At 37.5% G+C, this 22314-nt stretch overlaps 1 protein-coding gene across 5 annotated transcripts in view; it reads left to right on the top strand.

Moving 5' to 3' along the window:
* Window positions 1-15005, top strand: part of ARAP2 (ArfGAP with RhoGAP domain, ankyrin repeat and PH domain 2) — a 183938-nt gene extending 168933 nt beyond the window's left edge. For all 5 annotated transcript variants that reach the window (XM_032273755.1, XM_032273753.1, XM_032273757.1 and 2 more), the window contains 3 exons: window positions 245-308; window positions 7746-7880; window positions 12722-15005. In XM_032273755.1, coding sequence (XP_032129646.1) covers window positions 245-308; window positions 7746-7880; window positions 12722-13093 — 571 coding nt within the window. In that variant the 3' untranslated portion in view covers window positions 13094-15005. The remainder of the gene's footprint in view (window positions 1-244; window positions 309-7745; window positions 7881-12721) is intronic.
* The last annotated feature ends 7309 nt before the right edge of the window (window positions 15006-22314 follow it).

The following is a 22314-nucleotide window of genomic DNA, read 5'->3' as shown; positions in this document are numbered from 1 at the left end:
AGCGGTTACCAAAGCCTTCAGCTGTATTTTCTTTAAACCCGCATATTTACACTATAACTTTGTGTTGTACCTGTAGCAGAAGACCAAAACAACTTGTACTGAATTGTTGCACTTTTGCGATTGCATTATGTTATTAATCAGGGAAACTCAAAGAGATTTTTGATCACCAAATCACCAAGCAGATACAGTAGAGAATAGTCAATTGTATTTTTGAATGACATAGTTTATAAACCTTGTTTTGCAGGCACCTGTGTTGTGATAGTTCACAAACTCAGATGGAGTGGATGACCAGTATCTTTGTTGCCCAGGTAGGATATTTGTTTGAATTATCCAATAAAGTAAAATAACCTAGTTTACAGGAAATGTTAGTGTGATGGTGATTTTTAAAGACTTTTTAATAAGCATTTGAAATGTATATATGATTGCCATAATCTTTGATTCTCTCATTCTTAGTTTTTAAAATAGTGTATTAAAGTTCAAATGTATTCATTACCTTTTGCAAGACAGTTTATTCCATTAAATCTTCTTTTCTGTGAGCCCCACAGCCTCCTTGGCTTAGGTGAGGTGTGTTGCTTCAAAATGGTCCTGTGAGAAAGAGGGATTTTTCTAAGCTGTCATCCTACCAGAGTCCCACATAGACCTTCATTTAGAAAAGTGTTCTATTTCCCTTCTTGTTCTCCCACTCTCTCCACCCCTGCCTTTCCAGAAACAAGGACAAGAACCTACTTTTCTTTAATAACTGTTGTGTGCTAGATACTTCATAACAGAAACTCATGTATTCCTTGCAGCAAACCATACAAGATGTTGTTTGGCTTTATAAAACAAAGGTTTTGTTGTTTGCTCAGGACCATGTATTTAATTAGTAGTTTAAACCCAGGGGTGTCTGAGACCAATCCTTATACTCAGTTCTGCATTTGTTTTCCTCCCTAGAGCAGAACTTACCCTTTTTAGGAACGATGGTTCAATAGTCCCATTAATTGGACTGGTTTGCTTCCCAACCTTGTCTAGCTAAATTCCCAACAATGCTTCTCATGGAGCATTGAATTTCCTTGGTAACGATTAAGTTGCCATTCTTTATTACTGAGGAGGTATTTTCCTGTTTCCCTTACAAGGAGAAGTTAGCTCACTCCAAAATCTAGTTCTTATTTGTTCTGAAAATAGTTTGCTCTGTTCATTTAATTTATTAACCTTTCCAGTGGGTAATAAACACAGCTCTTTTCAGCCTGTCTCTGCCATTGCTACCTGGAAAAACATGTGCAGAAGAGAATGGCTCCTAACTTTTTAGAAGCTTTTCTTCTTCTTCTTCTCCTCCTTCTTCTTTTTTTGTAACTTTTTAAAATCTAGATAGTCGAGTTTTTTGTTGTTGTTTGTTTTGAGACAGTCTTGCTCTGTTGCCCAGACTGGAGTATAGTGGTGTGATCTCAGCTCACTGCAATCTCTGCCTCCTGAGTTCAAGTGATTCTTCTGCTTCAGCCTCCTAAGTATCTGGGAATACAGGCATGCACCACCACACCTGGCTAATTTTTGTATTTTTAGTAGAGATGGGGTTTTGCCATGTTGGCCAGTCTGGTCTTGAACTCCTGACCTCGGGTGATCCGCCTGCCTTGGCCTTTCAAAGTGCTAGGATTACAGGAATGCTCCACCACACCAGGCCACAGATACTTGAGTTCTACTTTAGGAAAAACAAAAAACTGGATTTGAATTCTCTTAGTAAAGATGGGACTATAGCGTCTAAAGCTGATACAGTGTCATTTGTGGAACAACTAAATTGATATGTTTGTTTTTATAATTGGAGTCAGTAGACTGAAGTTGAAAGTTAAGGAATGAATACAGGAAGCAAAGCCTACTCTCATGACCAGGTTATTTCTCACTGTCTCATGTTTTAATCTTTGTCCTCAGTTTCAAAGATTTAGCCTAATTATCTTTCTTTTGTTCATTTAACTTCTTGGGATTATTTAGGTCCTCCCTTAAGGTAAACACAGAAGCCTTCTTGGATTTAAAGATTTATGGTTTATCTCTGTAGGGAAACAGCAAAATAGCAAATATTAATGTATTTTAAAAGTTTAGACATACACACAAACACATATGAGAATTAACAGTAAACACCCCTTATAATGAGTTCTTTTTGGTATTCAGAGTACTTCTGTAATCTCCATCCCTTTCTACACCACTGCCTCAAAAGTCCTCTAGACTTTAGCTTAAGTATTCTATTCTCAGAGAAACTTTTCCTGACCTTAAGGCGAATTAGACCTTCAGGCTATCACCTTAGCATTCTGTACATCTCCACTATGACACTAACTTAAAAAAAAAAAAAAGTGTTATTAGCTATTTCATGTCTGCCTCTCTTACTAAAATGTAAACTCCATGAGAAGGACTCTAGTCATTGTATTTGACTTGAATGTCAAATACATGTTCAGTTAGTATTTCTAAACTAGGGAATAGGGTAAGGAAATCAGTAATCAGATAAAATTTCAAATGGATATCAGTGTGATTAAAAAAAGATAATCAATAAAATATGTCAGCTAAAGAGAGAGTGTGATTGACATAAGGAAGGCACTAATTGAGCGAGCTTCTCAGGGAATGGCTTTCTGAGTAGGTGGCAGGTGAGCTGAGACCAGTCTGAAATGAGAGGAGAATCGTGCAGGCTTCCAGGAAGGATCATTCAGGGTTGGGTACAGCAGAACTAGGTCCCGAGAGGTCATCACAGTTTTGCTGTATTCTATAAATATCATGAAGGGAAGATATAAGAGATGTACTTTCTGCTTAATAGTTTGAAACAAAGGAAGGATATAATCTGACTAATTTTAAATGAAAAAATAATTTTGTTCACTTTGTTGAGGCTGCAGTGTAGAGGATCAAAGATGCAAGCAGGATAAACAGCTACAGGAAAGAAGATGTCGGCTCAGACTAGGGTGGTAACAATGAATAGGTAAGACAAATTCAGGTTCAGGAATGTTTTGAAGGTAGAGCCAGTAAGGCTTTTGGAATTATTGTGAAGCGACAGTGTTGTCTGGGGTATATTCCCTGGGCTTCATTGTCTCACACCAGGACAGTTTAGGACACGGATACACATGAGGAGTTTAGGAGCAGGATGTTTAATAGGTAGAAGAGAAGAGAGAGAGAAACAGCTTCCTCCATACAGGAAGGAGTCTCCAACCAGAAAGGACCAGCTGGCAGGGAGTGCACAGCTTTCTAGTCCAGTTTGAGGAGGTAGATTCTGATTTACATAGGGCTCACAGATTGGTTCAGTCAGGTATGACGTTTACATAGTGTGTGGGGAAGGCTGGTTACCCCCAGCCCCACCCTAATCTTTTTATGCAAATTGGCTTTCCAGTTGATTGGCACCATCTTGTCTGTTCTCTACAATACACGTGGCTGACAGAGAAGGGAAGATGGAGCCACTATCTTGAAAATGTCTAGTCCTTAGTTCCTGTTGGCATTCACCCAAGCAAGCTCCCAGTTTGCAGGCTGCTCTTTGTTAGAAAATGATTTGGGTCTGCTTTTCATTAAAAAGAAAAGCCTTACAAGGACTCCCATTCCCTTGCTATCTGCTAAGTAATTCCTTCTTAACTCCTTTGTCAATTGGCTGTAGCAGTTTGAGAGGGAGAATAGAAATCAAGAAAAGTTCTAGATTTTTGGCAACTGTCAGATTTAAGTGTGATCCTCAGAGATTTACAAGGAAATAAAGAGTTCTGTTTTGGCCACATAAACTTTGAGAGACCTATTAGATACACAGATGCGTATGTTGGGCAGTAGGTTGGATGTGTGGATCAAAAACTCAGGCACAGGTTTGGGGCTAAAATGTAAAGTTTGGGGAAGTCAGCACTTAGATTATATTCAAAGCTATAGGATTAGATGAGATGCCTGGGGGAGAAGGTTTGAAGTGAAGAGGGAAACATGGAGGAGGGAAGGGGAAAGAGAGAGAGAGAGCAGAGGAATAAGCGCTTGGACATTTCAAATTTAAAACATAGGCAAAAGAAAAAGAAAGAGCAAAAGCAATGATAAAGAGTAAGAAAGGAGAAAAACCAGGTGATGGCTATAGAAAATTCTGTCAAGTAATTTGCTTATATAAATGAGGTTGTGACTAGATAGAGGTCAAGGTAGGTTTGGGGGTTTTGATTCATCTGTAAGATGGGAGAGTGTATACTTGCATACATTATATGAAGACCATCCAGTAATTGGAGGAAGAAATAGAGGAGGAGGAAGAAATGGAAAGAAGAAGAGAGACGTTATTAAACCAGCAGAGGCACTGGACAGACATGAAATGATATGATCAAGTGCATGGTTAAAAATTCATTATTAAATTCATTATTAAAAATCATTGTACAACAGAGAGTGTGGCACATTTCTTCTCAAATTACTGACCACCTCAATTTTTGGCATACTGACAGATTATAGATGTGACTAGAGAAAAGTTATTTGCAATCAGAAAATACTGATTGCAAGAAATAAAACTCATTTATGTGACTATAGAGGCAATGAGATTGGTAGATTTCATGGTGGGAGAAGTATTTTCTTACGTGATTAGTAATACTTGTTGGATTGAATCAGTGAGTTCACCACATGCGAGGCAGGCAGGGATTTTAGAAGTGTAAGGGCAGAGGCAAAGGGAAGAAGTAATCTTCAGAGAGTGAGGAAGCCAGTTGTCCCTCGGTAGAACTTCAAGGCAGTGCTGGATTCTCTCTTAAAATTTAAGGTTACATTTAAAGTATGATGGGTCTACACAGTAATTTATTTTTGTCCTCCATCAACTGGCAGGTACTCATGAAATAAGCTGAATTGTGTTTAAATTAGGCTTGGGGCTTTGTCAGGCAAGCATGATAGAGGAAGGAGGAAGAAAATAAGTAAATAATCAGATAAAATTTGGACTTGAAGATATTTACAAGGAACTGAGTTTACTGATTGACCATGAAATCTAAGCCAGGCAATGGGGGAAGTGGTAAAAATGTAGTGAGAAGAATGGTGGTAGGTTAGAAGTCTCAAGGAGTGAAAAGAATAAAGTGAAGGAAACTAAATTTAGTTAGCTGGAAAGATAGGCAAAAGTTAAAAAGTGGAAGACAGAGGCCAGGCATGGTGGCTCACGCCTGTAATCCCAGCACTTTGGGAGGCCCAAATGGGCGAATCACGAGGTCAGGAATTCAAGACCAGCCTTGTCAACATGGTGAAACGCTGTCTCTACTAAAAATACAAAAATTAGCTAGGTGTGGTAGTGGGCACCTCTAATCCCAGCTACTGAGGAGGATGTGCAGGAGAATTGTTTGAACCCGGGAGGTGGAGGTTGCAGTGAGCCAAAAGGATGTCATTGCACAACAGGGCGAAATAGGAAAGCTTTTACACTGTTGGTGGGAGTGTAAATTAGTTCAACCATTATGGAAGACAGTGTGGCTATTCCTCAAGGATCTAGAACCAGAAATACCATTTGATCCAGCAATCCCATTACTGGGTATATACCCAAAGGATTATACATCATTCTACTATAATGACACACGCACATGTATGTTTATTGCAGTAGGGTTCACAATAGCAAAGACTTTGAACCAACTCAAATGCCCATCAATGATAGACTGGTTAAAGAAAATGTGGCACACATATACACCATGGAATACGAAGCAGTCATAAAAAAGGATGAGTTCATGTCCTTTGCAGAGATGTGGATAAAGCTGGAAACCATCGTTCTCAGCAAACTAACACAAGAACAGAAAGCCAAACATGGCATGTTCTCATTCATAAGTGGGAGTTGAACAGTGACAACACATGTACATAGGAAGGGGAACATCACACACTGGGGCCTGTTGGGGGATTGGAGGGGCTAGGGGAGAGATAGCATTAGGAGAAATACCTAATGTAAATGATGGGTTAATGGGTGCAGCAAACCACCATGGCACATGTATACTTATGTAACAAACCTGCACATTCTGCACATGAATCTCAAATCTTAAAGTATAATAATAATAAAAGAAAAAAAGAATCCCTCAAAAAAGAAAAAAAAAAAAGAAAGTGGAACACAGACATAGAGATGTTTGGGTGTGGCCTTTGGTTATAAAATGAAAGTTTGATTCTCACCTATATGATCCACACTGTATGATTTTTGAAGTCATTTACAAACAACTATAAGTGTTAAATCAGAACATATCACTTGGATCTAAAGTGGAAAAAAACACCTCTTAGTTCAATCCAAAGAGAATTAGCTGGTATTCACAGTTGTATATTACTTCAGAAAAGAGAAATATGGATTTGGGAACTACATTTGCTCTTAGATAGTTCAAAATATATTGTAGCATATGCACTACACATAAGTGATTTGAAAGTGTAAGTGTAATTCACAAAATTGCCTAATTCCTTCTCAGTCAGTTTTCTCCCAGGTTTATGTGTTGGGAACATCGCAATGATATAATATCTCCTTTTTTTTTTTTTTTTTTTACCATGTTTGGTACCATGTCGTAAAAATAATATGAAACTATAACTTTCAGATTGAAATATTATATTATCCACCATTATAGATTTGCTGAACTAAGGTAAATGCCTCACTAACATTCAAGAGTAGATATGATGCACATACACTAAGTCTAATGGTAAAAGGATCTGTACTGTAAGATCATTGAGGAATAAATGAAAATTATAATATATGTACATCGATAAACATACAGCTTGGCAGTTTGCCCCTTAGTATAAATTAGCTGTTATTATATAGTATAAATTAGCTGTTAATATTATTAAATTATACATATTATATAATAGTAAATATCTGTATAAATGAGTTCTTTGCCATAAAGCAACACATTAAGAACTGCAACATAAGAACAAGAATCTGTTGCTTAAGGATTGAGGGAAATAAAGAATAGGCATTTAGCTATATAGTTTACCAAATGATTTTCATTTCATTACAATATTTGTAAATCTTTCATTTTATAGTTGGTATTTTGTGTTTCCTTCATAGATTATTGTTTGAAAATCAACATAGTTTTTCCAAATTCTGGAAAGTTAATCTACTCTGGGGAGTAAAAATTCTTTAAAGATTTTTTTCTATGTATATCTCGAAGATTAATTACTCCGGAACTTCTGTTTTTACCTGTGAACATTTATCCCCATTCCAAATTAACCTTTCTCCAGTCATATGTATAATTGTTTAGAGGGTAAGAATATATAGTTAATGATTTGAGAACAAATGTGCCACAGTCTCTGTTGTACAGTGATTTTCAGTATAAATGTTTAAATGTCTGAGTAAAAAGATTACATTTCTTTGGAATTCAATTAGATAAAATAGTAACATTTTTCAAGAGGTCATGAAGTTAGGCTAATTTTTCTGATAGTCATGCCTTAGGTTGATTTGGGATATATAAGATGAAATTAGTTTACACTAAAATTAGATTTGGTGTGGAGAGAGAATAAATGTATATAGTTCCTTAGATTACAGTGCCTAGAAATGTAGACAAGTGTACTATTTTTCTTCCACAAAGAGATTTGCCAGTTTCCTCAAATATTTTTCCCCTATTGGTTTAAGTAGTACAGAAGGCATGTATTTGAAACTTAGAAATTGAGTTGAGACCTCAAAGCTCAGTTCAGTTAAGAGTTTCATGTCCTGGAGCGATGCTGCCACCAGAGTCAACATCATAATCACAAATGGCATTCTCATGGAAATCAGATCACTTGGTGTGGATATATGGAAAAGAAACCAAGCGGCTGTATAACATAGTAGACCACATAATAAAATCACACACCAACAACAAGAAATTGTGTTTCCACAGCATGAAAATGATATATGGCCACCAGCTGGAAAGGAACGAAAACGTTCAATAACCAAAAATCCCAAAATTGGAGGTTTGCCTCTGATTCCTATACAGCATGAGACAAATGCAACCCTGGCCCGGAGAAATATCGAGGTAGGTTAATATTTTGTTTGTTTTATATTCAATTATAGAATGTATTTTCCTATGTCATAATGTGATTAGGTCATTAATTCGCTTCAAAAACACAACAGTAATCACTTTGAAAAGCATGGTAATAATCACATACAGCAAGAAAACAGTATGAATAACTCTATACCTTTTATTTTAATGTCATTGACCACCCAATCACAGATGCACAATACTACTTATTTTCTTACCTCTAAAGTAGCCAGTTTTAAAAATACGCCTATAGAAATTCCAGTGGTAAAATCACAATCTCAAATTCATCTTACAAACTTGCTTACAACACCCTCAGAGTAAGCCCGTGGTAGACTATGTCTGGAGCCATGGTAATAAACTTTCTAGTAATATAATCACGTTCCAGTGCTTTGGGAACTGATGGGGTGTCTCAGTTAATTTAAGGACCTGCAAGATGACCCCTGAGAATCAGGAAAGAAGATTTGGCGTCTTTCAGGAAAGCTACTGTGTGTTTTCCTTCTCACCTTGAGGTGTGGGAGAACATAAACAGCATTGATCTTGATGTGAAATTTGGCCTTTTCAGCAAAGAACATAGGCTGTTTACTCTCAAAACTCGTTAGCCACTTTGGGACCAACACATATTTCAGTGTCTTAATTGAGTCCCTGAAAGCAAAAGAAAAGCATTTAGAAGGTGTTGTTTTGGGATTAAGCTGTTTGAATTTTTTGCTTTTCAAGCCTAGTTATTCTGCCCTGATATAATCAAAGTAAAGAATAAGTCTCCAAGAAATCATGACCTTGTCATTTCTTCCATTCTATACCGTCAGTTTTTCTTGGTAATAAACTACACTGCAGAGTTCCTTATCTAATCAAGAATCTTAAAATTCTAAGAGTTACATTTCCCAGGAACCAGGACAGGGGAAACAGGCTGAACAGATGAAACTAACATAGGGGAGAGATATGCTGTACAGTAACTCCAGCTGCTTTTGACACTGCCTTTGGATCAATTATCGAGCAAAGCAAAATAAATTATTAGGATCAAAATAGATAACCAGTATCCACTATAGATAATGATTGACTGTATAAGAGTTTCTTAGCTTTATCCCAAATCCACACTTTCAGAGACAATTTTTTAACATATTTAAGATAGGAAAACTGATGAACTGAAGCTATGAAGAAAGTGTTACAAACTGTTAAAAGAATTACATGCATTATCAATTGCTGGAAAATTTATATGAGTCTTTAAAACAAGCTCTTTTGTAAGATTAGTAAATATAAGGCAGTTTGGTGATTTGATAAATTTGGCAAAGACATTTTAAAAATGCTCTAATGTTGGAAAAACATAATGAAAGTTACTTTATAAGGTAATAAAATAAATTTTTAAAAATTCATATAAACCATTAAAATATTTGCTATAGAATTAGATTCATATAAATATTTAGAAAATACATTTACAAAATGACCATTTTTGATCCTTTGTTTTAAAAATGAAAGTGAGTTAGAATATTAAGTAGAATGTATTAATAAAAATGGATTCATTAAAGAATTGTTTTTCACAGAAGTTGTTTGCAGATTCATAAATTTTGTGGATTAACCTGACTTTCATTCAGTCCTATTGAAAGTCATATGTAGGTAGGGAAGGCTTCATGGAGGAAGTGACTTCTAAAGTTAATTGGGAAAATTAGTAGTGAGCCAGCTGAATATGCCAAATGGTTGGCAGAGGAACTCACATGTGAAGAGACAAACAGAATGCTTAAGAATACACCAACTAGATACTAAATACTACCTGTGGGCCTCCTACTGAGTCCCCATAAAATCATGGATATCTTACTTTAACTCCATTGTTCTAAGCTGCTTTATCTGTAAGCATACAGGTGGGTTTAATAAAAGCCGCAGCCTTGTTATAGTGCTGTTGTGATGATTAAATGACATTGTACATGAGAGTTTATTAGAATAATGACTAGCATATAGTTAACATGTATTGAAAGAAAATATTGAGGAGCTTGGAAGATGATATGGAATAATTCATTAGCTTTTTTCAAAATTGCTATTTTAAGAGCAATAGCTGTAAAACAAAAATAATAAGCAAAGAATGATGATTCCGTGAAGCAGAAAGTAGTGGCATAGAATCCCACCCATAAACCTCTCTCTTTGCTGTTAATATCCTGAGCACAGTTTGATGTGGTAGGAAGAAGCACATTGGTTTCAGAAATGCTAACCTGGGGTCCCCTTGCAAGCTCTCACTTATGCGACCTTGGGCAAATTGTTTTCTTTGAGTTTCTATTTCTGCATCTTAAGATATAGACAATTTAAACTATGAATAATACAAAGTTTAAAGCATTAAAAGTGTTGTGATGATTAAATTTATTGATATAATTTTATATTTTATAACATGAAGATTATCAAGTAATACAGTGAGTTTGGTAATGAAGGCCAATTAAGAGGTTTCTAATATACTCTGTACATATTGGTCACATTACTTTTTGGTGTCCTGAGACTTCCATAATCATTGGCTTGCCTCTTTAGATTTAATGGAAAATATGAAGGCACAGGCTAAGCCCATGTGAGTGATCTGCTGTGAGAACCCATTCATTATACCTTTCTCTAGCTATGATAAGTAAAAACTGCTTTCTCTGCCACTGGGAGAGACAGATTGTTTTAGATTGTTATTTCCATTCAAACAACTGGTTTTCCCTAAGTACCCTGTGACATAAACTCGCATTGCCTGTAGCAAGCCATCTCTTGCTCTTCCGCTTCAGACCTTATCTTTCTCTCTTTTCAAATTATTAATGCCTAATCTCTTAAGGACGGTACAGTATATAAACTATAACCTTCTTTCCCCATTATCTATGCAATTGGCTTGCTTTCTGTGAGACATTCAAGGCAATCTGGCACACCATATTTTTCATGCAAAGCTTTTCCTCACTCTCCCATCCCCTAACTCTTCACGGTCCACTTTTATCACGTCTCCCCACCTTCATTTAAGGTTATGTTATTTAGGCTAATATAGCTATATTAGTCTGTTCTCTCATTGCTCTAAAGAAATGTCTGAGATTGGGTAATTTATAGAGAAAACATGTTTATTTAGCTCATGGTTCCACAGGAAGCGTGGTGGCATCTGCATGGCTTCTAGGGAAGCCTTAGGAAACCTAGAATCATACCAGAAGGCAAAGGGAAGCAGGAACGTCTTACATGGGTGGAGCAGAAGATATAGAGAGAGAGGAAAGATGCTATACACTTTTAAACAATCAGATCTCAAGATAACTCAGGAGAACAGCACAGAGGGGATGGTAGTAAACCACTCATGAAATCCAGCCCCCTGATTCAGTCACCTCCTACCAGGCCCCACCTGCAACACTGGATTACATTTGAATATGAGATTTGGGTGGGGATACAGATCCAATCCATATCAGTAGTGTACTTGAAATTTCAGTATTATATCTGTTATTACTTGGCCCCTAAATTCTGTATCTAAGAGAGCCCGAAGTCTTTATGGTGATGGTTGAAAGATAATGAGAACTGTTACTCCGATATATGTAAAACCACTCTTTATTTATCCTTAATTTTTCCCGAGTAATAAATGCCAAGTGAAACTTTTTAACAAGATTAATGTTTGTTTATAAACCCTGTCTTGCTTTTTTTACTTCATTTGTGATAAAATACATATATCATGAAATTTTCCATTTTATTTAAAAATACAATTCAGTAGCATTGGTTGTATTTACATTGTTCTTCAACCACCATGATTCATTTTCTTAGTATTTTAACATATTCTAATAAAACTTTGGAATTTAACTAGATATTAAATATTTCTTCCTATAAATGACAGAGTAGGAGAAATATATTTAGCTTAAGATGTGTTATCATAATCTTACCTGAAAATTCCAAATTTCAAAATTATTTGTATATTATATTCATGAAAATATTTTTATTCCACTTGAAATATCTGCTATAATTTTATGTTTGGATCTACTGGAATTAAGGAAAACAGAACAGTGTTGTATACTTGAAACTGTTTAAACTTTTCTTTATTTAGTCATTCAAAAAATGTTTATTGATCATTTCCTATGTGTGTACAATGTTCCCACTAAAGTGAACTAATTAAAAGGAAAAAACAAAAACCTTTCTTGACACATCTAAGCAGGAGTGAGTTAGAAGAGGCAAGTTTGAAGTGAGATTCAATTTGAATAACCTGAAAGACATCTTTGAAGCGGTATGTTGAATACATATTAAAATGAATTTCTATGGATTTCATTTCACAGAAGTTCCTCAACTTATGATTGGGTTATATCTCAATAAACCCACCATAAAGTGAAAATACCTAAAATCAAAAATGTGTTAAATACACCTCACCTATGGAATGTTATAGTTTAGCCTAGGCTACCTTAAAAGTGCTCAGAATACTTACATTAGCCTCCAGCTGGGCAGAAGCATCTGGCAGCACAGCATGCCGTATCAGTTACTCACCCTCATGAGTGCATGCCTGACTGGCAGGTGCAGCTCGCTGCCACTGGTCAGCATCACAAGTGAGTGTCCTACTGTATATCTCTAACCAGGGAAAAGATCAAAATTCATAATTTGAAGTATGGTTTCTATTTAATACATATTTGTTTTGCACCATTGTAAAGTCAAAAAATCATCTCGAAGCATTGTAAGCCGGGGACTGTCTGTGGTTGATTTTGTAGCTCTAAGATTAGTATATAAACTTGGACATGCTACTTGTATCAAAGTCAAGTTAGGACCCAAGTCATAGAAATGGGCTCTTTTATAGGAAGCATCAACTTTTATGTGGATTGTACTTTCTAAACCTAAATTCTGCCACATCTTGCTTCCCTGTGAGACATTTATTTTATTTTTAGAGTGCAAGAGCAGAACTTGAAAGGCTGCGGCTCAGCGAAAAGCGTGATAAAGAGGCCGTGGACTCGAGCTTAAAGGAGAGAGCTTCCATCGTGGCCCACTGCCTGGAGCACAAGGACGATAAACTTCGAAGTCGAACCCGAAAACATCGGAGTTTCAACTGCCTGGAGGACACAGAGCCTGAAGCCCCACTTGGGCAACAGAAAGGCCATAAAGGCCTGAAAACACTGAGGAAGGCTGATGACAGGAACAGCAAAGCTACTTTGGACTCTGATCATAAGTTACCGTCAAGGGTAATTGAAGAACTTAGTGTGGTTTTACAACGGTCAAGAACCCTTCCAAAGGAATTACAGGATGAGCAGATTTTGCCGTAAGAAATAAAATGAATTGGCTCCCCAGATTATTTTTTTAATAATGTATGCAATATTTGTGTGTAAATCCAAGACTGACCTGTAAGATAATTCATGAGAATTTGCCTATTGATAGGCAAATTTGTCTATGTATACTTAGGCATCTAGGAGCATTTAAAAATATGTATATATGTGATTAAGTGTAAGATTAACTTTATTTTGGTCTGAACAAAGCTTGTAAAGATAAATTGTATTAACTTTGTGTAAGAGGACATTGGGTTACTTAGGTTGTCAGCCCTTTTAAAGTAGTTATCTGTTAAGTGGTATAATTTATGAGCAGAAATCTCAAACTGTACTGTATTGTATAAAATGCTATGTTTAAATGAAGCCTAAGAAACTATCTGTAACATATTTTGCACTTTGAGAAACTTTGTATATTAAATTACCATGTGTTTTTAGGTTTACAGAGGGTATACCTTAGGGAAAAGAAAGGGAAGTAAATTTAAAAGGGGGGAAGAATTTGTTGTAGTGGCTGCCTAAAATACACTGGGGTTTTTAAAAGAAACAAAGTGTTAAATGTCCTACAAAACAAGGAATTGACCTAAGATTCATTCTAGTTCACTAATGACCAGAACTTGTGAATGAGAACCCACTTGTTAAGAAAAAAGTCCAGTGTTTATTTCCCCAGAGTAATATTTGGCCAGCAGATGTGAATAATAGCACTAGCCACTCTTATCAATATTTATGGTGTTAGAGAACCAGCCACAGTATAGATTCACTACATTTGAGCTCATTGTTGGTGGCTGCTAAGAGGAAACTTACACTGCATTGGAGAGGTTGTGGACACAGGACCTGGCCTGGATGCTGATTTGATTGTACTGTCATTGTATGCAAGCATTTTTTTTTTTTTTTTAATTTCTGACTATACTTTTGGTACGAACAAAATTCATCACCACAGGGTCCTGTTGTTTCATTTGATTTTTAGAAATTGTTTTTTTAAATTATTAAGTAGCATTGTAATGTTTTTCTCTGAATTGTTGGAATTAACTGGAAAAATACAATATATGGCCACTGTGGAGCCAGGGGTAGCTGGTGGTTTACTCTACCTTTGGGAGATACCTGTTCACATTTAATCTAGTTTTTTTGTTTTGTTTTGTTTTTAAGTATAGGAGTGGTCTCCTCCCTGTACTTATGAATAAGAACAAAGTCCTCTCTATTTTTGTTTCCACATAAAGACCAGCTACTGAATTGATGATTCTCCTGACAGACAATACTATCTAATCATAGTTCATGTTAGGGGAAGCATTTTTCATGAGTTTCTTTCAAATTGGAATACATTTGTTGAGTTTTGATGTTAAAAATTATGTAGCTAAGCTTTTTTTTTAGCATGTCTTCATTTTTTCATCTGTATTCAAAGGCCCATACTTCAGTCAGCCCAATCATAGTACAGTGATGTGGTGGTAAATGCTATGAATTTCTTCATTGTAAAATACAGAGCATTTGTATTTTGGAGTGATAAAATAATTCACTATGGGTATGAGGTATTTATTCTTTAAATCAAACTAAATTAGAATTTTAAAGAAGCCCAAAACTGCAGGACAGTTTATGAAATAGGTGGCACTATTAGGGAATCTTCCTTTAAAGCAAGATATTATGTTATTTAGAAAGAAAAACTAATCTTAAACATGCTATTTCTAATATTTATATTTTTATGAAATAAAGAGGTATGTGGAAATTAATATTTGGTGATGTTGGACAATGGAAAAATACCTAGAGTTTTCACCTGCCTTATCTGAATTTTTCTTGAAACTTGAGCTTAAAATCTGATAGCTGTTTCCCTTCCTATTCTGAACAATTGTCTCCATTTTTCAAGTGTAAGATAAGGGCTAATGATGACATCTCATACATTTTGAGTAAAAGTTAAATTGTTTTACAAGTCTACTTGAATGTGACTTTATTTTCAGAAGTTGAAGGTTGTTATGAAATAGATCAAATAGATTTTCTTTTCTTTTTTTAAAAAAATTGAATTTAATTTGCACTTGAAACTGGCTGTATTGTTTTTACGAACACATCAATATAAGTGGTTTCATTGATTTAAAGGCTCACTTGCTGAGAGCTAGGAACATTACAGTCTCTTTGGCCTGTATTGATGAGGCTGCTGACCAGCCACATCCCTACAAGATGCATAGTACAAACCCTGGTTTATGGGCATTTCTGCCAGCCTTACTACACCAGGAGAATGCCAAGGGCCTGGAGTAGTGCCTGGACACCTCAGCAGTGCCACCTGGTCATTCATGAGCAGCCCCTCATGTTCAGTCGGCCACCCAGCTGGGTGGCCACGAACAGTCGGCCACCCAGGCCACTTCAGCTGCATCACTGTAGGAAGGAGCTGATGGTGAGGCCCATGAGCTGAGGGTGAATGTTACTGCCTGCCCAGCCATGACAACATGCTGTCTCCATTTTTAGGACTGCAGCCGGCCCATCAAGGGCCACATAGTGAATACACTGGGCAAGGAGTAGTGGCACGTGGAGCGTTTCACCCCGAGTGTGAGAAGCCATTCCTGGCTCTGGTGCTTTGAGAAGAAGGACCTGGCCTACTTTGCGATCCACTACAACCAGCTCTCTGGGAACATCTGCTACAGCTACAGCCATGAGGTCACAGGTGACATGGTGCTGGCCCTCAACAAGGCCTGATGTGTGTGAACCTCTTCTCCTGCTCCACCAGCAAGAGCAAGTTCACTCTGAAGAAGAAGTTTGTGGAGTCTGACACGAAGCCCACATGTAAAAGGTGCTAGGAGAACTTCCTACTGGAGCTAAAGAAGGTGTTGGAGCTGATGTCTTGCCAGCCGCAACCCAAATCTGGGAACTACAACTCTGCCTGAAGGCTCTGTTGCGTGGCCCTTCTCTCCCTCCCGTCCTTCTCCCAGAGGACCTCTGCCTTCATCCTCTGAGTTCACTGTCTTCTCCCAGCCACCTTTCACTTCTGTTGTTCGCCCTTTACCTGCTTCTTTTCCTCCCCTTGTCTCCTTCCTCATCATCTGTACTCTTTGTATTCTCTTATCTCTGCCTTTCCCAGTGTCTTTTCTCTCCTTTGAGTGGCTTCTCTTTCCTTCTGTGCAGAGGCAGGGAGTCAAGTGCCGGGGAGTCTTTGAAGAACCTTGCTCCATGCTCTACAGCTGCTTCTACCTGTGCCCATTGGCTTCAGCCTGCAGAACTCCAGGGATAGCAAATCAGGGTCTGGGGTCACCAGCACTCCCATCCTGGCCTATCCTGACCTGTGCCTCCCTACAGGGGACTAGGTTGCACACACTCCTGTGGGACCCTTCACCCCAGAGTGACCACACTGGGTGCATGTGGCATTTGGGGTACCCACAGCCAGAGCAGCCCACCTGAGCTACAGGACCAGGGTACCCTCTCAGTATTCACCATTCATTCAACTAATATCCCTGTGCCCAAACTGGACCAGCAAGTCCTGCCCCCCCATTCACTACCTGGAGGGACAGGAGCCCACTTCCATCAGGAGGATTTGCTGAAATCCAATCTTGTCCCCTGCCTATGGCCAAGGCACTGTGATTCTCCCCTCCCCCAGCCCAGAACCTGTGTTGAGACTTTGGGTGTGGCTAGGAACCAGGAGATGATAGAGTCAGAGGTGGCTTATTCCATCTCCAAGAAAAAGAATTCCTACACAACCAATGTAGACCTGGTGTTGGGATTCAGGCTTGCATAATGAAGGCTTAGTCACACACAGAAAACAACACACACATACAGATCAAAAGCACTCTGAATTTTATTTCTGTAACCCTACAACTAATTATTAAACATGGTTTTAAATATTTGATTTCTAAACAAATCATTACCTGATGATTCATCAAAGTGTCAGAACTCAAAACCAAGCAAAAATAATTGAAGCAAAAATATGACTTTTGTTCATAACTATGTTAGATGCTGGATTGCATTATTTTTAATTCAAAAATTATGATGCAAAAGAAAAATACATCAAATTTCTTTGAACAGGCTGTAGCATCCAGATATTTGCATTTTTTAAAAGTTTTAATCACTTTAGGAAGAAGATTAAAACTTTAACTATCTCAACAAAATTTGCACAAAGACTTACATATTGTCCCTTACTCAAATGAACTTGTAACCAACCCCAAACCCATTTTGCTTACCTTACCACCACCAGTAAGTTAAGAAATGAAGTGGAACAAGGAAGGCAACTTATTTTGGAAAGCCTGCAAACCAAGAAGATGGCAGACTGGTGTTCTAAAGTACCATTTTAAGATGGTACAAATTTCAAGCTCTTTTTAGGTTTAGGGTAGCAGGAAAAGGAAGGGGTTAGGATCAAGAGGTGAGCCCCAACCACAGCATTTGGGTACTAGTGAGAGTTTGAGGAGGCGGGGAGCTGCTTTGTCCATGGCCAGCTCACAATGCTGCTGCAAATCTTAAAAAAAAACCTAGTTGTTTACATACTTCCCGCTTAATAACAGCGTTGGTTAGAAAACTACATGACTGTTGTCTTTGAATTTTATCACATGCCCTAAAATTAGCCTATGAGCAGGAATGGGTAAAGACCCCTTAACCAAGAGTGGAGTTAGTTAATATTCCTCTACTGTTTCACTGTTACCAATTAGTTAAGACATCATTAATTATAAAATGTGACCATTTTTCTGTCACGTGTACAATCATCACATTTATTTCTAATGATCAGGGAATACAAAGCACAGAAATGAATCAGGTAACTAAAGTTTATGTTTCTAAGTTGTATAATTATTTTAACAATTTTTAAAAATATATTATAAATTACATTGTATTCTCCCTTCTCTGCAACAGCCACCATATGTTGAATTTTGTAAAGGTTTTAATAATTGAGATACCTCTGCAGATTTAATCCTTTTTATGAGTTAAAATTCAGAACTCAAAATGTCCTCATCTGAGAACTAGGAATGTTAATTAGCTTGTTGACTTTATTCAACAACTATTTTATACACACACATAGATTATGAGCCAAGTATATGAAATAGATACATATATAGCAGCATAGCAGAGGTGCAGTAAATGTTAGTTATTAACGTATTAGTCCTCCTAGCTCTCATTTGATCTCAGTTGACCCTAATGGTTTTCAAAGCCACTTCTAGCAGGCAGATCAAGATGGTGGAATAGAAGGCTCTCCCAATTGTCCTTCTCAAAAGGACACCAACCTAATAACAGCTATCTACACAGAAAACAAACTTCATATGAATCAAAAATCAGCTGAGCATGCACAGTAGCTGATTTTAACTTCATATCACGGAAAGAGGCAATGAAGGAGTAGGAAAAACTGTCTTGAATCAACACCATTCCTCCCCAGCCCCTAGCAGCAGCAACATGTTGCATTGAGGAAACTTTTTAGGACAGTGGCCTGGGCAAAAATTCCTCGAGTAATATCCCCACAAGCACAGGCAACCAAAGCAAAAATGACCAAATGGGATCACATGAGGTTGAAAATTTCTGCATCGCAAAGAGAACCCAGAAAGTGAAGAGATAATCCACAGAATGGGAAAACATATTTGCAAACTATCCATCTGTCAAGGGACTAATAACCAGGATAAATAAGAAACTCAACAACTCCATAGGAAAAAAATCTAATAATCTGATTAAAAATTGGCAATAGATTTGAATAGACGTTTCTTAAAAGAAGACATACAAATGGCAAACAGGAAGATGAAAAGGTGCTCAATATAAATTGTCATAAAGTTGCAAATCAAAACTACAATCAGAAATCATCTCAGCTACATTAAAATTGTTTATATTCCCAAAACACACTAATAAATGCTAGTGAGAATGTGGAGAAAAGGGGACTTTCTTGGTGGGAATGTAAGTACATCTGCTGTGGAGAACAATTGGAGGTTCCTCAAGAAACTAAAAATAGAGCTACTGGATAAAGAAAATGTGGCACATATACACCATGGAATACTATGCAGCCATAAAAAAGGATGAGTTTATGTCCTTTGCAGGGATGTGGATGAAGCTGGAAACCATCATTCTCAGCAAACTAACACAAGAATGGAAAATCAAACACTGCATATTCTCACTCATAAGTGGGAGTTGAACCATGAGAACACATGGACACAGGGAGGGGAACAACACACACCGGGGCCTGGGCCTGTCAGAGGTATGGGGCTAGGGGAGGGATAGCATGAGGAGAAATACCTAATGAAGATGATGGGTTGGTGGGTGGAGCAAACCACCATGGCACGTGTATACCTATGTAACAAACCTGCATGTTCTGCACACATACCCCAGAACTTAAAGTATAATAATAATTTTTAAAAAAATCTTGCCTGAAAAAAAATAGAGCTACCACATGATCCAGCAATCCCACCGCTGGATATATACCCCAAAGAAAGGTAATCAGTCTATTGAAGAGATAGCAGCACTCCAATGTTTGTTGCAGCACTATTCACAATAGCCAAAATGTGGAAGCAACCTCAGTGTCCAACAGATGAGTCAGTAAAGAAAATATGGCACTTAGACACAATGGAGTGCAATTCATTCATAAAAAAGAAAGATTCTGTTATTTGCAACAATGTGTAGAACTGGAGGTCAGTACTGGAAGTGAACTGAGCCAGGCACAGAAAGACAGACACCACTTATGTATTTGTGGGATCTAAAAATCAAAACAATTGAATTCATTGAGATAAAGTGGGGAAGGATGCCAACGAGGGGCTGGGAAGGGTAGTGGGAGGGTGGATGGGGTGAGGTAAGAATGGTTAATGGATACAAAAGAATAAAAAGAATCAATAAGACCTAGCATTTGATAGCACAAAGGGGTGCCTATGGTCAGTTTAACTGTACATTTTAAAACGACTGAAAGATTATAACTGGATTGTTTAACTCAAAAGATAAATACTTGAGGGGATGGATAAACCATTTTTCCTGAAGTGATTAGCAAACATTACATGCCTATATCAAAACATCTCATCTACCTCCATAAGTGTATACATCTACTATGTACCCATAAAAATCAAACATTTTTTAAAAAATTTAAAAACTGCTTTTGGCAGTTTTTTTCTTCATCCTTTAAAAAGTATGCACTAACAAAACAGATTACTGCAAGTCACGGGCTGAACTGTCTTCTCCCAAAAATCATATGTTGAAATCCTAATTCCTAGTACCTTAGAATGTGACTATATTTGGAGGTAGGGCCCTCACAGAGGTGACTGAGTTAAAATGAAGTTATTAGGGCAGGCCCTAATCCACTCTGACTGGTGTCATAAGAGGAAATTAGGACATACAAAGAGACACTGGGGATGCCCAGCACAGACGAAAGGCCATGTGAGGACACAAGGAAAACACAGCCATCTGCAAACTGAAGAGGTCTTGGTGTGGGAGGCAGTGGCGGCGGGGGGTTGCGGGGGGAGACCAGCTGACATCTTGATGTTGGACTTCCAGCCTCTAGAACTATAAGAAAATAAACTTCCATTGTTTAAGCCACCCAGTGTGACGTATTTTGTTATGGTAAACTTGGTAAAGTAATACATCACATTTTTGTGTTAATTTGTTAAAATTGATAACACGATGAGCAGAATACCACATGGCACTTGCAGGAAATAGTCCTTGTGTTCTTGTTGCTCCAAATCTCCGACTTTCTGGCATCACAGCAAAGTTACAGTAACCATCATGACTAATGGAGGCTAAGGACATGTTGCCATGTAACTGCTTAGAAGTCACCTAGCTAAATAACATGAACACTAAAATAATGTAGCATAAAAATTCAAAATTGTGGTGCAGCAAAATTATTGTTGGGGTCTGCTTGTAAAGACTCAAGTCCTCGTATCAAGAGCCACTCTTCCAGCAGAGTAAAGATGCCCTATCTTTCATAACATCTGATAAAAGATATTGCTTAACCCTTCAAAGAAAAATCAAGAGAGTTTCTCAAATTACTGAGCAATCAGCGAATACACTAGACAACAGAGACAAAAAAACTCACTTCAATCAACCCAGCTGAGCCACACCATGATTTTACAGCCTGATGATTGGCTTAGCAACAACCTTCATCAGATAGAAGTAGCATTCATATCTCACTGGGGAGGATCTCCTCTTCCCGGCTACTGTTGCCTCATTTGTCTGCTCCTGTTTACAGCAAGACTTCATTACATTTGTCTAACCTTCTCTTTTTAACCTCCCATTCTCTCTTTGAACCTTCTTTATTCAGTCTTTTGTTTCCTATTACTCTTTGAAAACTGCTCCTGGCCAGATCAGAACAACTTTACTGCTGACTCTAATGGCCAGTTTTCAGTCATCATATTGACCTATCACCATCTGTAGCATTGTACACAGCACCCTCCTTTGTGTAATAATTCTAGTGTTGGTCTCTAGGATGCTATTATCTTTTGGTTTTCCTTTCTCCACAAGTGAGTCTTCTCAGATCCTTTACTGGGTGGCCTAACTCCTAGAAAAACACATCAAGTCTCATAACTCTGCATACAGTACATCTTCTGCGCTGTCCATATGTTTAACTTCAGTCTGAATCTACTCATTGAGTTCCAGACTGTAACTTACATTTCCGCTTGAGTATACAACTGGCATCTCAAATATATCTAAAGCTCTTTACTTGCTCTTAGTCTTTCCTTGTCTAGGACTTAGGTACAGAGCTATTAAGCGGCATTATTCAGCTAACGATTGGCAAAGCTGACAGTCAAGTCTAGCTCAAGAGGCCATACTTTTACTCTTTGCCCTTAATTATATCTTTACTGAATTATGCAAATGATTCTTAACTTGTCTCTCTGACTGTATGCTACTATGTGGAAGGAACCAAAAGATAGCGTGAGCTTATGAAATAAAAGATTACGTCTCTTCTCCTAATAGCTTTCTATTTCAGTTAAGTTAAAATGGAATGTCTTTATTAATATAAGACATGTTGCATTTATGAATATAAATATTTAAAATGTATTTAAGTATAAATACAAGTTGGAAATGATTGTTCCAATGTACCACCTGCTGTGTTTTAAACACTCTGCCTCACTCACTTTGCTACAAGCATATTGTTCCTCAACATCACTAGGCATGGAAAAGCCTTAGAACTTTTCACTTAACTGTTTCTTCTGTTGGCAACACTCTTTCCAGACATACATATGGATGGCTCTGTTAACTTCATATGGACTAATTTGGATGTCTCCTTGGCAGGCAGGCAATGTCTGAGCATCCCATATAAGGTGGCATCATCACTTTCTATCCCCTTTATCTTCTTACTTTGTTGGGCTTAT

Source organism: Sapajus apella, unplaced genomic scaffold (genome assembly GCF_009761245.1).
Source record: "Sapajus apella isolate SASKATOON/1434 unplaced genomic scaffold, GSC_monkey_1.0 scaffold5, whole genome shotgun sequence".
Classification (NCBI taxonomy): domain Eukaryota; kingdom Metazoa; phylum Chordata; class Mammalia; order Primates; family Cebidae; genus Sapajus; species Sapajus apella.
The sequence above is the reverse complement of the archived record's forward strand: the minus strand, read 5'-3'. Positions and strand labels throughout refer to the sequence as shown.